The 16,355-nt window shown below is 35.0% G+C and overlaps 1 protein-coding gene across 1 annotated transcript in view; it reads right to left on the bottom strand.

Moving 5' to 3' along the window:
- Window positions 1–3,092: 3,092 nt before the first annotated feature.
- The window catches only part of LOC103491317 (translation factor GUF1 homolog, chloroplastic), a 78,364-nt gene continuing 65,101 nt past the window's right edge, over window positions 3,093–16,355 (bottom strand). Inside the window, exons 18-22 of the mRNA XM_051089157.1 lie at window positions 12,387–12,474; window positions 5,378–5,455; window positions 3,684–3,759; window positions 3,479–3,519; window positions 3,093–3,375 (exon numbers count right to left, since the gene is read on the bottom strand). Coding sequence (XP_050945114.1) covers window positions 3,280–3,375; window positions 3,479–3,519; window positions 3,684–3,759; window positions 5,378–5,455; window positions 12,387–12,474 — 379 coding nt within the window. The 3' untranslated portion in view covers window positions 3,093–3,279. The remainder of the gene's footprint in view (window positions 3,376–3,478; window positions 3,520–3,683; window positions 3,760–5,377; window positions 5,456–12,386; window positions 12,475–16,355) is intronic.

Consider the following 16,355-nt stretch of genomic DNA (forward strand, 5'->3'; position numbering starts at 1 on the left):
ACCATCCTTATGCAGGAAAGAATCTGCAAACTCACAACTTTACGAAAGAATAGAAGTAGACTACAGATATCGCTTGAGCTTACTTAGAGAAAGCCTCGAAGCGGATGAAGAAGTGGGCTGATAAAAAGCGGCACCCTCTCGAGTTTTGTGCAAGAGATCAAGTCCTTATCAAGCTGAAAGCAGCACGAATTCAATTTAGAGGGCATAAAAACCAACGCCTCATCAGGAAATATGAGGCGCTTGTGGAAGTCCTCAAGAAGATAGGAAACACATCATATAGGGTGGTGTTGCCTGCATAGATGAAAATCCATCCAATAGTTCATGTAAGCAACTTAAAACCCTACCATCAAGACTTCGATGACAAGCAGCACAACGGTTGTGTTCGACCATCCGTCGATCTAAAACAAAAGAAAAAAAGAAGTCGAAGAGATCGTTGCTGATAGAGTAAGGAAAGGTAGAAGACCTACGAGGAGAATCCACAAATTTCTGGTCAAGTGGAAGAACCTCCCTGTGGAAGAATCAAGTTGGGAACGTGTCGAAGACCTTAAAGCGTGAAAGCAGAAGATCAAAGATTTCCAACTTCGCCAGTCGATAGGGATGTCAACTGTTTAAGTGGAGGAGAATGTCACGAGCATGCTTGCCCAAGGCATTGTTTGCCCATGGCCGCATGCCCGAACATCCTAAAGCCACCTTATCTTTATGTTTTGTACTTAGTTTACTTATTACTTTCACTTTGTTGTCGCTAAGCTAGAGTGTGACATTTCGACATTTTGATATGCAAGCTTGTCAAAGCTAAAATTGGTAAAAATGTACTATGAAGGAGACATAGTAGTTGAATCCCCGACCAAGCCTTGTTGTACTCTTTGCAATCTAAGCTTCCCTTGCAATTGACAGTCTTTAATGCTTTCTTTAATGATGTTTTCAATGATTTTTTTCTCTCTCTCATATTTTATAAAACCATTTTCTCTTGAAACGTAACGGGAGGCTACATCGCACCGCGAGTTTGTCGGTGACTTTCGAATTTTTGATGGTTGACTTGTTCACCGAGTTAAAACAAATGTCATACAATCGCTCGTCCCATGTATGAAACGTTGCGATTGTGACACCCAACACCTCCAACAATTCCAACACCTCCTAAACTTGACAGATATAAGTAATCACTATCCACATCACTTGAAAAGTCTTAGTGGTAAGTTGTCATTTGGTAGCCAAGCTGCGAGCCGATAGTATTTATCATTGCAATTACTACGGTTTTGTTTTTTTTTTCTTAATTTTCCAAGGTTATTTTTTCTTCTTTAACCACCATTTTTTACTTTATCTTCTTTTGCTTTTCCTTTATTTGTCTTTATGTTGGTTATAAAATTGAATATCCTTATGAGATTTTTTCAAAAACATAACAAATCACAAAATATTTACATTGTATAAAATAATTTTGGAAATAGAAAAATCACATAGGCTCACAATGTAAAATAACAGAACTACCCCAGTCAACACACGATAAAATGACCACACGCACACGATACACAATCGTATAGATTTTGATACACGATCTAAAGCATACCATTCCTCGAGATGCCACAGAATGAAAGAATTTTTCTTTTAGTTATTGGATCTAAGGCCTTAGTGGCATTGAGATGACACATAATTCCGCCTTTATTCTATTTGATCTCAAGCATACATTGCCCAAAGATTCCCCATGATGAAAGAATTCTGGCTTTAGTTATTTGATCTCGAACATGCATATGATGCACCGAGATGGTATGAGATGAAAGATAAAAGTGTAGATCTACACGATCCTGTACTTTATTTTAAATGATGAGTTTCAAATTTAAATGATTGTGTAGATCATAATACACAATCTCAAGCCTTAGTTGAACCGAGATGTCTCAAGATTAAAAAATTCTGCCTTTAATTCATTCGATCTTGGGTATACAATGGCCCAAGATACCCCGAGATGAAAGAAATCTTTTTTTAGTTATTGGATCTCGAGCTTTAGTAGCATCGAGATGCTCCGAGATGATAGGATTCTACCTTTATTTATTAAATATCGAGCATACATTTGCCCCGAGATACTCCAAGATGAAAGACTCCCTCCTTTAGTTATTCAATATCAAGCCTTAATTCCACGAAATGACCCGAGATTAATAAATCACAAGGGCATATATGAAATTTTTTTAAAAAATGATTGCATCGTGGACTTCTTTTATTTTGTTATACAAACCGTAAATATTTTTTTGGATTTGGTTTATTTAAATTAACACACTTTTATTATTATTTATTTTTGAAAAAATTAGTTAGCAAAATGAGTCCAACCACACTCTAGATGCATTGATAGTAGCTATATAATCGGCTATGAATATCACGTTTTACCATAGTTTTATCAGTCTCTCAGTATCATTATATTTTTTAACTTAAAAACATTTTCTTGCATGAATCTGATGATGAGAAAAAATAAAAGCAAGAAAATTAAATCAAAACAAACAAGTGACAATAAATTTTGTTTTAACCTAATAGTTTGATGGTCATGTTTAGCCATGTTTTTTACAATATTACAATGATAGAAGACTATCTCTAACTATTTTTGGTTCAAAATTGACAAGAAATAAAATGTCTATTACTGATTTACTTTCATCATTCTATTAATAACATCAAACATCAGTCTGATTTGATAACCTTTTAACTTTTTCCTTTTAGTTTTTAAAAGTTAAGGATTTTAACACTCATTGCACGCCTAAATTTATTTATTTATTATTATTATTTATTTTATTTTATTTTATTTTATTACTTTTGATCATTACTTTAAAACATAATTTAGAACTTCGAATAGAAATATTTTTATGGCTGGCTGGCTAGATTTGCTTACTATTATTTTAGGTAAAACAGGTTTGACCGACCCTTCAATTTATAAATTTATTGCCCCTCTTGAATACAAAAATATAATTTTTTAAACAAACAAAAATATCAGTTATCAATATAAAAATTATAATTTTCAGGTATCCACAATAATCCAACGATCAATGATTTCTAGCTATCCCATTAAGAGATTTTAGTTTTAGGCATATATCTATTATTATGATCATAGAACAAGCCCCGACTCAAATTGGTAATTTAAAGGTTTTTTTGTTGGCGAAAAACGGTACACTTTTTTTTTTTTTTCCTTTTGTGAAATTATATACATAAATTACAAAATAGTTATTGGGAGGGAGGGAAAAAAATTCATTAGTCACTGGAAAATTATATACAATAGCTAAAGAATAAAAATGATCCCAAGGAACAACATTACAAAACCTCCTTTTCAAGTTTCAAAACAGCCATGAAAGCTTCTTGAGGTACATCAACTCTCCCAATCGCTTTCATTCTCTTTTTTCCTTCAGCCTACACATTAGAAGTTGATAGTGTAAATGTAAAGGCAAAATGGGAAAAGAAAATGGATAGTTATTGTCATAATTAGTCTCATAGCTAATAATGTCAAACACACCTGTTTCCTAAGTAATTTCTTCTTCCTTGTAATGTCTCCGCCTGCAAACAAAAGCAAACACGAGAATTTACCAGCTACCCTCTAATATTGTCAACTTTTCGATGATATCAATAAGGACCGAACCCCAAACTAATGAGAAAGCATTAAAAATTAATGCTGAAATATTAAAAATGGATATTCTTCAACTGCAAGAACTGTTTCTCACCGTAGCATTTTGCAAGGACATCCTTTCTAATCGCTGATATAGTTTCACTAGCTATAACTTTTGAGCCAATACATGCCTGTCAGATAACGGGGAAAAAACAAGAAAAGGGGTGCTCCATGAAAATAAAACAAAACAAAAAAAGTGTGATTTCAATGGTTACGTATGACTGACATTTTTTTTCTCTAAATAACGAGATTTCTTTTAACAAGAACAAATCACGTAGAAATGCTAATTGTGCAGTTACCGTTTGAGGTTGACACTGAGGGGCACAAAACCGTTATGTTTTGGCAATAGATTAAAATTAGTCAGTGCTACTTAGATTTGATTTTGTATAATATATTGAATAAATCAAAGTACATAATAACTTTTACGTTGGTGAATAAATAGAGCCAAAATACTAATAAAGGAAAAACAAAAATATGGAAAATATTAAATAGAAATATACCCAATAAACCCTGATTTCCTTTAACAAAGGTGATCATGTTCCACATGATCGAATGGGATTTACTTCTCATAAAATTTCACAAGGAAGCTTGTCAATTCTCTTGGTAGAAAATGGCATGGCGGGACATCATTGGCCACAGGATTTTATTCCCAATCATTGTTCCATTTCCTGATCTGGAACATTAGACTCTGGGGTTGAGGAATCTCCATTTGGGCAATGGAGATCCTTTTAGGGAGAAAACATTGTCTCCCATTAATCTCCTTGATCCTATTTTGAAAATGAAAAACTAATCTAGTTTTCAATATTTTACCTTTGGAAAAAGGCCATGCTCTAGTGAATTTTGAATTATATCTTCCCAGTAGGAGGCTAGAGATTGCTTCCAATAGGCAAGGCATATTAAGATAAGAGAGAACTGTTAGGCCTCCAATTATATTACATTATCAAAGGAGGGGTGAGAAAGAGAATAGAGAATGTAAGTGGGGCCAGAGTTGGTAAGAAGAGAGAAGAGTTTATGTGTGCTGAGAAAAAGGAAGGGTAGTTAGTTAATGATTGAAGTCTCGAGTATCTGAGGATATCAGGCAGATTGTAACTTGCTCGAGGCGAGAGTTTCTTTGCAGTTTCCACTAAATAATGGAAAGGAGAAATGATACCTTTCAGGAACCTCTTTGCAATTCCAAATGCCATTCACCATATCCAACTCTGCATTTGGGTTGTGCACACCTGTAGCCAATGGGTTGATGCATGCCTAACAACAAATGCTGCACCAACAAGTGTCTAGTACATGTCCAACAAGTGTTGTAGTGTGCCTGCACTAACAAGTATCTAGTACATGTCCAACAAGTGTCGTAGTGTGCAACATGTGTTGGACATGAACATGCTAACGAAACTGAAGCGTTTGTACTTCTTAGAAGGAGATACCTTACACATGTTATACAGGGAGTCTAAAATATGTTAATTGCCGTTTGGAAAGGAAATAAAAAAGGTAAACAGGTGGTACATTTGGTTGGGGTTGAAATGCGTTTTTCAAAATAATGCTAGGGTTTTTTTTTTTTTTTAAATAATTTTTTTAAAAAAGGGTACCTCAATCGGAAAAATTCAAGAAATTCAAGAAATTCAAGAAAAAGAAATTTAAGAAGAGTGGAAGAAATTCACGACTTCTACACCAGAAAAACACATAACTAAGTTATAAAACAGTTCATGTCAATCATCAATGTTAGCATGTCACTGCGAAAGGAAACACTAATTTTACCTGAATAGGCACTTTAAACATTTGTCGTGGTATCAGCTCCTTTAGCTTCTGAGTCAAAGCTCTTCCGACAGAATAAGCCTGAAAATGGTATTTATTGTCAACTTCATAGCAGAGCAAGTTTGTCTAAGGCAGATAAGCATTGAAGAATGTAGGTTGATCAGCTGACTGACAAAAGACAATCGCCTAGTGACAATTTCAAAACTAATCAGACAAAATAAAGTCTAAAACCATTGTTATAAAAATTCATTGTCTTCCGTCTAGAACAGGAGGAAAGACAACCAATCTGAGACAGGAGGGAAACCTCCTAAGGAAAATGTTCGAATTATATGATTTGCTCACTAACTATCAAATTATACTGAGGCCGATTCTTGATTAAATGCCCTAATGAAAATTTGTTGACCTTAAACTTTTGGGTTGATCCATGAATTATGGATGTATGATTGAAAAAGAAAGAAGTGAACGAAAGTATTTTTACATTGATAATTGACATCATGAAAATACTACCTTATTGAAGACGTGGAAGCACGAAAGGTCATAACTTTATCAAACCCTCAACCTAGATGGTTCTTGAAGGAGATTTAAGAATTCTTGTGTGGCCCTAAGAATGATTTTCTTCTTCGAAACAGTTTTGATGATTTTGGAAGTACAAGACTTTTAAAGTAGGGTTATGAAGTGTGTAGCTTGGAAGAGGAAAAAAGAACAATCCTTCATCCATATCTGTTCGGGTGTCTCTTGACAGGAGTGGAAATCCAATCGGGCTGGAAATCCTTTCACTAAATGTTGGAAAGTTTCTTGATGAAGCATAATTATTTGAACTGGTATCAGATACATCTCCTGACCTCCTCACAGCTTCCTTCTGAGTCACAAAGGACAAGTTATGCTGAAATGGTGAAGCTTAATGGATCCTTTGATCAGAAGTTGGTAAAATAGAACACTTCTTCCTTGTTTTGACCACAACAAATCAGAGTGCAACTCAATATTGAGTAATAAAAAGTTAAGAAGTTTCAAAGACGACTTTGATAATTTATGGATTGTTTGAAGATCATTTGCATTTAATTATTTGAAGGAAGTTAGAAAAACCTTGGAGGATTTTTTTTAAATAAAGAAAAGTTATTAATCCATGTTTGTAGAGAATGCTTTGATTACATAGGCCCAAGGTTATTGTTAGACCTCAAATCATTTACACCTACTAAAAGGAAGAAGTCAGGCAAGGGTATGATGGGTGTTAGATTTTTGTATTTATGGAAAACTTACCATTAATATTTCTTTTCCTCTTTCTTTGCCCTTTGTATTCTATTTAAGTTCCTCAATTGTACCTCTGTAACTACGAGAAAACAATAAAACAAAACATCGTGGTTTTTCTTTCGGTTCTCGGTTTCCAAATAAATCGGTGTGCTCTTTGTCTTACTTTCAATATGGTATCAGAGCGAGACATTGAACACACCCTAGAAACCCAAGAAAACACAACCAATGATGGAAATCAAATAGAGGAGACAATCGATAGTTTTAGTGCCGTCGTTGCCGTTGTCGTCGCCGTCGATGCTCGGATAAGTGCTGCCATGGATGAATGGTTCCGCCGCATTTAGAAAATGACAAAAATTTCATTCTCGTCAAATCTGCAATCAACCGCACCGCCAACAACCCCTCACTCACCGCCACGCACCACCTACGCGCCGCCACCGGAGATACACGCGTCGGTCCTTCCTCCACAGATGGCGCCGACCAACCCATCTGTGTAACCCTTTTCTTCATCCACGGCCTACACGCCCCGATTTGAGTACTGCCACCTAAATCCAGCTGACAACCATCGCTTCTGCCGTCAAATCTGTATGCCTTACCACCCATTGACCTAAGTTATCATCCCGATGTTAAGAATCCTCAAATTCACTTAACATTTGAGGTTGGTGAATCTTCAGCACATTCCAATCCTAACGTGCAAGCTTCCTCGAGAATAGCTCAACAGCAACTAGAAGGGCTTCGACAACAGATTGCAGCAATTGAGACTATCTTAACGACGATATCCAATACTCATGTAACAATGCATTCTGAGAATCCGATAGCCTCGTTCCCTACTTTATCCTCTCCTTATGTAACTAATACAGTGGCTCACTCTATAGGATATCACCTTTCAAGGAAAAAGTTGAATGACAATAACTATTTCTCATGGTTTAAATCAGTGAAGATGGTCCTTAAAGGACGACATAAATTTGGCTTTCTGACAGGGGAAATACCTCGCCCTCCACCGAGCGACCCACAAGAACGATACTGGAAGGCAGAGGACTCTATTCGTCGATCCATATTGATCAACAATATGGAACCCAGATTGACAAGCCATTATTGTTTGCTACAGCCGCCAAAGATATTTGGGATATAGCCCGAACACTTTACTCCAAACGTCATAATGCCTATCGCCTATACACGTTGAGGAAGCAGCTTCATGAATGCAAGCAAGGAGCCATGGATGTACCATCCTTTTTTAATAAGCTTTCTCTTATCTGGCAAGAGATGGATCTATACAGAGAACTAGTCTGGAGAGATCCCATTGATGGTTTGCAATATTCTAGAATTGAAGAGGTTGATAGGATTTACGACTTTCTTGCTTGTCTTAATCCTAAGTTTGACGTAGTTCGAGGGCGTATACTAAGCCAGAGACCGATTCCCTCCCTGATGGAAGTATGTTATGAAATCCGCCTCAAGGAAGATCACACAAGTGCTATGAATATCTCTGCAACTCCTTCTATTGGCTCAACTGCTTTTAGTGTGAGGTCCTCTACCAGTGGCAATGACAAGCACAATGGAAAACCAATTCCTATCTGTGAGCATTGCAAAAAACAATGGTATACCAAAGAACAGTGTTGAAAGTTACATGGTCGTCCCCAGGAGGTAAGAAACGCCCTCCTAAAGACAAATAGAACACAGGGCAGGCATATGTGAATGAGTCTGCTGGACCTTCTCAACCAGCTGAGTCACGTGGGAACCAGATCGATCACGGTCCCGCTACTTTAGGTACGATTGTCCAATCAGGTATACCTCAATCCTTCGGTCTTATTAATGTTGATGGGAAGAACCCTTGGATTCTGGATTCTGGATTCTGGCACCACAGATCATTTGACTGGATCCTCTGAACATTTTGTGTCTTATATTCCTTGTGCTAGGTACGAAACAATTAGAAGGCTCCTTGGCCCTCATTGTCGGAAAGGGGAAGATTTCTCTATGTGCAGGGCTCTTCTCAAATATCCTTTTAAACCCCATACTATCTGTTAGAATTAGCGGGCTTGTTGTATGTTGAAAGCTCGAAGGTTTTTTAATCTTATATGTTGCCCTAATTATCTTTCATTATTTTAATTTTTTTAAAAAGGAAACAAGTCTCACTATCATTAATATTGAAAAATAGAGAGACAAAAGCTCAATGTACAAGAGGTTATACAATGACCAATTTTGGGGGGATCAACAGGCGCACCTGGACATCTCAACTAGGTTGACACCCCCTTAGCCAATATAGAGATAAAGAAAATCTTTCGTTATTTTAATTAGGCTTATATTGCCAAATAAATTAATGCTACCCTCGTATCATTAGTTTTATAAGAAAATAATAAAAAGAGATTTGCACTGTGGTTTTTCTCCTTGAACTAGGGTTTCCACGTAAAACTTGTGTCTGTTCTTCGTCTCTACTTTCTATATGGTATCAGAGCATGATATTGACCAAACTCAAGACAACACAACTCTTGTTTGAATCCAAACACAAGAGACAACTGCTGGTATTAGCGTCGCATCGCTGCCGCCATCGATGCTGAGATTAGCACTGCCATGGATGAGTGGTTCTGCCACCTTCGAATAACGCCAACCAACATGATTCCGTTACCCTTTCCTCCTTCACGTCTCCACACGCCACCATTGAGCTCCACGTGTCGTCGCCAGGGACCTCCGGACCAACCCATCCATTTCAGATCACACCGGCCAATCCTTCTCTACCATCCTTGTCTTCATCTGCGACCTATAATGTCCCTACTGCTCCATGTCCCCTACCTTTGTCTGTGAAAATTACTGTTTTGGTAGTCTAAGTTGATGACATTGTTTTATCTGAAGATGACACCAATGAGATTCTCCAACTAAAAAAGATGATGAGGGATGAGTTTGAAATTAAAGACTTGGGGAATTTGAAATACCTTCTTAGGATGGAAATTGCCAGATCTAGAGAGGGCATCTTTGTATCCCAGAGAAAATACATCATTGATTTGTTAACTAAGACATGTATGTTAGGATGTCGTTCTGCTGATACACCTATTGAGTTCAATGTCAAACTCAGGGATATAGATGACAAAGTTTCAATTAAAAAAAAGAAATATCAGCGCCTGGTGGGAAAATTGATTCATTTATCTCACACTAGGCATGACATCTCATATGCTGTGAGCACTGTTAGTCAATTCATGCAGACTCCTTACGTGGAACACATAGAGGCAGTAAACAAAACTCTGAGGATTTTAAAATCAACTCCAAGCAAGGGGTTGAGATTCAGGAAAACTAATAAAAGGTGTATAGAGATCTATAGAAATTTTGACTAAGTAGGGTCTATTATTGATAGAAAATCCACATCTGAGTACTGTACTTTTGTGTGACAAACTCGTTACTTAGAGAAGTACGAAAGCAAGAGGTTGTTGCCAGGAGCAGTGTTGAAATTGAGTATATAGCCATGAGATTGGGAAATTGTGAGGAAATTTGGTGAGGGTTTTATCTAATCTTCGTTAGAACTATAAGGTGCCTACGAAATGTTTTTACGATAATAAGGCGGTTATCGGCATTGCTAATAACCCGGTCCAACATGACAAAACTAAGAGATTGGTACACACTTTATCAAAGAAAAATCGGACAGTAGTAGCATCTGAATTCCTTACATACCTAGAGCCAACAAATTGCTGATATTCCCACAAAAGTGCTTCTTAGACAAAGCTTCAAGTCTTGTGTTAGGAAGTTGGATCTTTCTGACACTTATGGCCCAACTTGAGGAGGAGGGTTAGAATTAGTAGCTTGTATGTTGAAAGCCCAAAGGTTTTTTAGTCTTTTATGTTGCCCTAATTATCTTTCATTATTTTAATTAGGCTTCTAATCCCTATAAATTAATGTTCCCTTGTATCATTAGTTTTATAAGAAAATAATTAGACAAATTTTGCATCATGGTTTTTCTCCTTGAAGTAGGTTTTCAACGTAAAACATTTGCTCCAATTAACATTTGCAACTATGGAGTTGATTATCAAGAAACATTTGCTCCAGTTGCCAAAATCAATTCTATTAGAACTTTGTTGTTTGTCACACTTAACTTTGATTGGCTTCTTTATCAATTGGATGTTAAGAATGTCTTTCTCAATGGAGAACTAGAAGAAGAGGTATTTATGGACTTGCCACCTAGAATTGAGGCAGATGTCGGGATTAAAAGAGTGTGCAAGTTAAAGAGATCATTATACAGTCTTAAACAATCTCCTAAAGCCTGGTTTGAATGCTTCAAAAAAGTAGTCAAGAGCTATGGATTTAGTGAAAATCAAGCCGATCACACAATTTCTACAAATATACAAGGAGTGACAAGGTTATGGTTTTGATAGTCTTATCATAACATTCTTACATACAATCATGAGACAATATTGACTTTCATGAAGAAAAAGTTTAGCAAATGATTTCCAAATCAAAGACCTAGAAATTTTAAAGTACGTTCTAAGCATGGAGTTTGCCATGTCCAAAAGTGGCATTCTTGTCGATCAAATGAAGTATATTTTTGATCTGCTAAAGAGACAGGTTTACATGGTACGGTAGCAAAAACTCCTATTGAGCAAAATCTGACATTGGAAGCTGCAACCAAGAATGAGATAAAGGAAAGGGAGAAGTACCATGGACTTGTGGGGAAACTTGTATCTTTGTCACACATGTCCAACTCACTTTGATGCAATTTATAAAATCCCAAGAGTTTGTTTGGAAATGAATTTGGATTATGTTTTATGTTTTTCAGATTCAATGAGTTCAACATATATGTGTTTGGCAGACAATCCAGATTTCATTTGTGAAAACCGTTCTCAGATTCTATGATCCAAACATTCAAATTCCGAAAATAGCTTTTTATGTTTTCATCTTATCCAAAATTTGAATTTTACATTTTAAAAAGTAGAATTATATCTCTTTATCTCGGCCTTCTATATTAAGCTGGAAATTGATTATCAGTATTTTGGTTTTCGTTCTTGTTTTGATTGGGATATGATGTTTTGGCACTAAGGGGGTGTTAACCTAGTTGAGATGTCCAGGTACGCCTTCTAATCCCCTAGTTTTTTGCTCTTTAGGCTTCTTTATTACGGTCATTGTATAATTCTCTTGTACTTTGAGTTCTTATCATTAATAAAAAAGTTTGTCTCCGTTTAAAAAAAAGTAGAATTATATTAAATACATATAAAGAGATTTAAAAATACAATATCTCATGTTATAAACTCAATTCATTTTTTTAATATAATATAAATTATGTAATATATTATAAATTATATAATAATACAAAATAAAAATTACATAAATTTTTAGGCTAAATTACAAAATTGGTCCCTATGAATTGAAAAGGATAGAATTTAGTCTCTATAGTTTATAAATAGAAAGTTATTGAAACTAGGAAATGGGAAACTCTTAAGCCACCCGTTTACCAAGAGGCTTAAGCTAGTGAGTAAAAGAAAATTTAATTATATATCACTAACGCTCCCTTTCCCTTGTGGGCTTAAAATATTTTGAAGTGAAAATCAATTTTAATTGGGGAGGAAACAATAATGCAGGGGTTTCTCTGATACCATCTTAAATTGCTGATTTACCTAAAAGTTTAAGCCAGTAGATAAAGAAAAATTTAATTATATATCACCAAAAAAAACTATATATTCTTATTCACTGATGATGAGAAAGACTCAATTAATAGAACTGTCAATTTACAATAGAATAATTTAGCAATATTTACCACAGTTTTGACAGCAAGTATTGTTCATATAAGTATTACCTTATTGTTGTGCACTATAGTCGACAATGGTTCCACTCGATCACCATTTATCTGAATGTCCAGTTTTATCAATTCACTTTCTCTGTACCTGAAAGTTATTCCCCCCATCCACCCCACACACATAAAAAGAAAAAAAAAAAAAAAAAACCAATCTTAGCAAGTGTTACGTACTGGAAGATACCTGCACATCTTTTTTATTTTGAAAACAAGATCGCCCTCGTTATTAAAACTAAATCAAAGTACAAGAAAACTATAGAATGAGCAAAGATAAGAAACCAAAATAAGGATTGAGGAGGGCACCCGGACATATAAACTAGGTTGACACCTCAACATATCAAAGAACACACCAAACATGGAATAAGAGTGCATAGACACTCCTAAGAATACAGAATAACCCTCCTAAGAATACAGAGTAACCCTCAAACAAAACAAAACAAAGAAATAACAATAAAGCAGAAACATGACAGCTTCAAAAATTGTTCAAAAAGAAAACTCAAATGGAAACAATGGAAAAGCAAGAAGTAGGAGGTCTTCAGCGATTTCTTCATGGACCTTGAGGATCTTGGTCTGCCAAATTAAGACAGAGATCTGAAAAGCACCGAAAAAGCCAAGTACAACAACTGTAAGAGCTATGAAGGTTCTGCGATGAAGGACAGCCAATTTAAGCACAAGTCCTCAATGAAGTAGTTATTGTTGGAATAAATGGTTATTGTTCGTGTTTCTTCATGAACGGATGTATTATGAATGGATGCATCACTTCATGAAAACCGATAACTATTTGTGTTTCTTCATGAATGGATGCATCAAGAGTGAATGCATCGCTTCATGAAAAGTGTTACAGAAAAAAGGACACGACTTTTCGAATGGCCACGAATAAGTCTATAAATAGGTCCTTTTCTATTTGGTTGTACAAAGAAAAATTTTCATTATCATTTGTCTTCTTCCAAAAACTATTTTCTCTCCATTATCCACAATCTTCACGTTCGGTAGATCCACAAAGTTTTGTTCGCTGATCTTCTAGACGGAGTGCTACTCTTAGAAAAAAGGTAATCCGTTCAATCAGGGAGACAATTACTCTAAAAACTCAAGCACTAGAGTGAGTAAATTTGTCTTAAGGAGACAACGTGAATTCGTTGGGCTCATATTTATATATATATATGTTTTCCTATTTTGTTGTATTGATAATTTTCATAACAATCTTAAGACAAATTTAGTATATCTTCTTTAGTTCGAATTTCAAACAAAACAGATATTTCTTTTTTTTATTTTCTTCATAGTGGTCTTATATGTGTCGATAATGGTTCAATTACAGTGACGTAATTTTTCTTTCTATTAGGAATTCTTCTAATTTTTTTATTCATAGTTATTTTCCATCCTTCACACAGCAAAACACTTCTGTTTTTTTAGGATACATCCTTTCTGTATTATTTTCTTTTGTTTAGATTTTGTTTAATTTTTACTTTGTTAAATATCTTTGTTTGTTTAATACATAAATATATATAAATAGTTTGTTATATATATATATATATATATATATTGTTTAGATTTTTTTTTTAATTCAAAAATCACAGTAGCATATTAACTTAAGTGCTTTTAATTTGTTTCTTTTTTAATTCAAATATTACTAGCATATTAGCTTGAGTGATTTTTATTTTTTTCTTTGCATTAGTTTGTATGTGAGAGATTTGCTTTAATTACTTGTTTAAAATTTTCTTGTTTTGAAGATATGACTTTAACAAACTTTAATTCAGTTCCTGTAACTGGTGTTGCTCATAGGGAGAAACCTGAAAAATTTGGTGGTGTTGATTTCAAACGTTGACAACAAAAAATGTTGTTCTATCTCACCACTTTAAATTTGGCAAAGTTTCTCACAGTTGATGCTCCCATTTTACCTGCGGGAGAAACTGACAAAGAAAAGCAACTTTCAGTTGATGCATGGAAACATGTAGAATATCTTTGCAAGAATTACATTCTGAATGGATTGGACAACACGCTGTACAATGTGTATAGTAGTGTTGATTCAGAAAAAAAATCTCTGGACTTCATTAGAGAAGAAGTACAAAACTGAAGTTGTTGGTGCAAATAAATTTATCGTTGAAAAATTTCTGGATTACAAAATAGTGGACTTCAAAACTGTAATCAGTCAGGTTCATGAAATCCAGGTAATCCTACATGATATACATGTTGAGAATATGACTTTGAGTGAGCCTTTTCAGGTAGCATCAATAATTGAAAAATTGTCACCCTCATGGAAGGACTTCAAAAATTATCTCAAGCATAAACGCAAAGAGATAAAGCTTGAGGAACTTGTAGTTCGACTTGGGATTGAAGAGAATAATAGAAAGGCAGAAAAGTGTACTATAAATAATACAATAGATCCCAAGGCCAACATTGTGGAAAATAGACCACAAAGTAACAAGAAAAAGAAATTTTCTGGTGAAGTGTCAAATAAAAAACCGCGATTCACGAAAAAGTTCAATGACAAGTGCTTCAACTGCAATAAAATGGGACATCAATCTAAGGATTGTCGTAAGTCAAAGAACTTTAAGAAAAAACATGCTCAAGCTCATATCGCAGAAGTTGATGAAGTGTCAGATGGTGTTGCAGATATTGACCTTTGTGCAGTCATTTCAGAGTGCAACATGGTGGGCAATTCCAAGAAATGGTGGGTAGACACTGGTGCTACTCATCATATTTGTGCCAACAAGAATATGTTCACTGTATATGTGTCAGTCTCTAATGGAGAACAATTATTTATGGGTAACTCCTCTACGTCAAAGGTCGAGGGACAAGGAAAAGTAATTCTTAAGATGAGCTCTGGGAAGGAACTCATTCTCAACAATGTGCTTCATGTTTTTGACATTCGCAAGAACTTAGTTTCTGGTTCATTACTTAATAAAAATGGCTTTAAGTTGGTCTTTGTATATGATAATAGGTTATCTGAGTGATGGTCTGTTTAAATTAAATATACTCGTACCCAAAAGTATTATTAATAATAAAGTATCTACTTTTGCTTATATTGTTGAGTCATTTGTTTGGCATGACAGACTAGGACATGTCAACTTCAATTCTTTGCGTAGGCTGATTAATATGAACTTGATTCCAGAATTCACTTTTGATACAAATCATAGTTGTGAAGTATGTGTGGAATAAAAAATGATCAAAACACCTTTTCATTCCACTGAGAAAATGACCAAATCTTTAGAGTTAATTCACAATGGTATTTGTGACTTGAAATTTGTGCAAACTAAAAGTGGGAAAAATTATTTTATTACTTTTATAGATGATTGCACAAGATATTGTTACGTTTATCTGCTGAAAAGCAAATATGAGGTAGTTAAAGTGTTTAAGTTTTATAAAAAATGGGTCAAAAATCAACTTAGCACAAAAATTAAGGCAATAAAAAGTGATCAAGGTGGTGAATATGGTTTTCCTTTTGAACAATTTTGTTCTGAACATGACATTATTCACCAAACTACTGCTCCCTACTCACCTCAATCTAATGGAATCGCTGAACGAAAAAATCGAACACTTATGAAAATGATGAACGCAATACTTATAAGTTCAGGTTTATCCCAAAATTTGTGGGGAGAGAAGCTTTGTTGACAGCAAATTACTTATTAAACAGGATACCTCATAAGAAGTCACAAAATATTCCTTATGAAAAATGGAAAGGAAGAAAACCTTCATACAGATTCTTAAAAATGTGAGGGTGCCTAGCAAAGATTGCAGTGCCTAAACTCAAAATGGTTAAAATAGGACCAAAAACTGTTGATTACATATTTATTGGTTATGCTAGCAACAGTTGTGCATATCGATTCCTAGTTTATCAATCAGGTATCTCAGTTATACATGTTCATACGATCATGGAATCAAGGAATGCAACATTCTTTGAGAATGTTTTTCCACACAAAATGTCTTGTGAAGCAAGGTTACAAAAACGTTCTTTTGATGCTATAACAAGTGAAT

The sequence above is a fragment of the Cucumis melo genome, chromosome 8 (genome assembly GCF_025177605.1).
Source record: "Cucumis melo cultivar AY chromosome 8, USDA_Cmelo_AY_1.0, whole genome shotgun sequence".
Lineage (NCBI taxonomy): Eukaryota > Viridiplantae > Streptophyta > Magnoliopsida > Cucurbitales > Cucurbitaceae > Cucumis > Cucumis melo.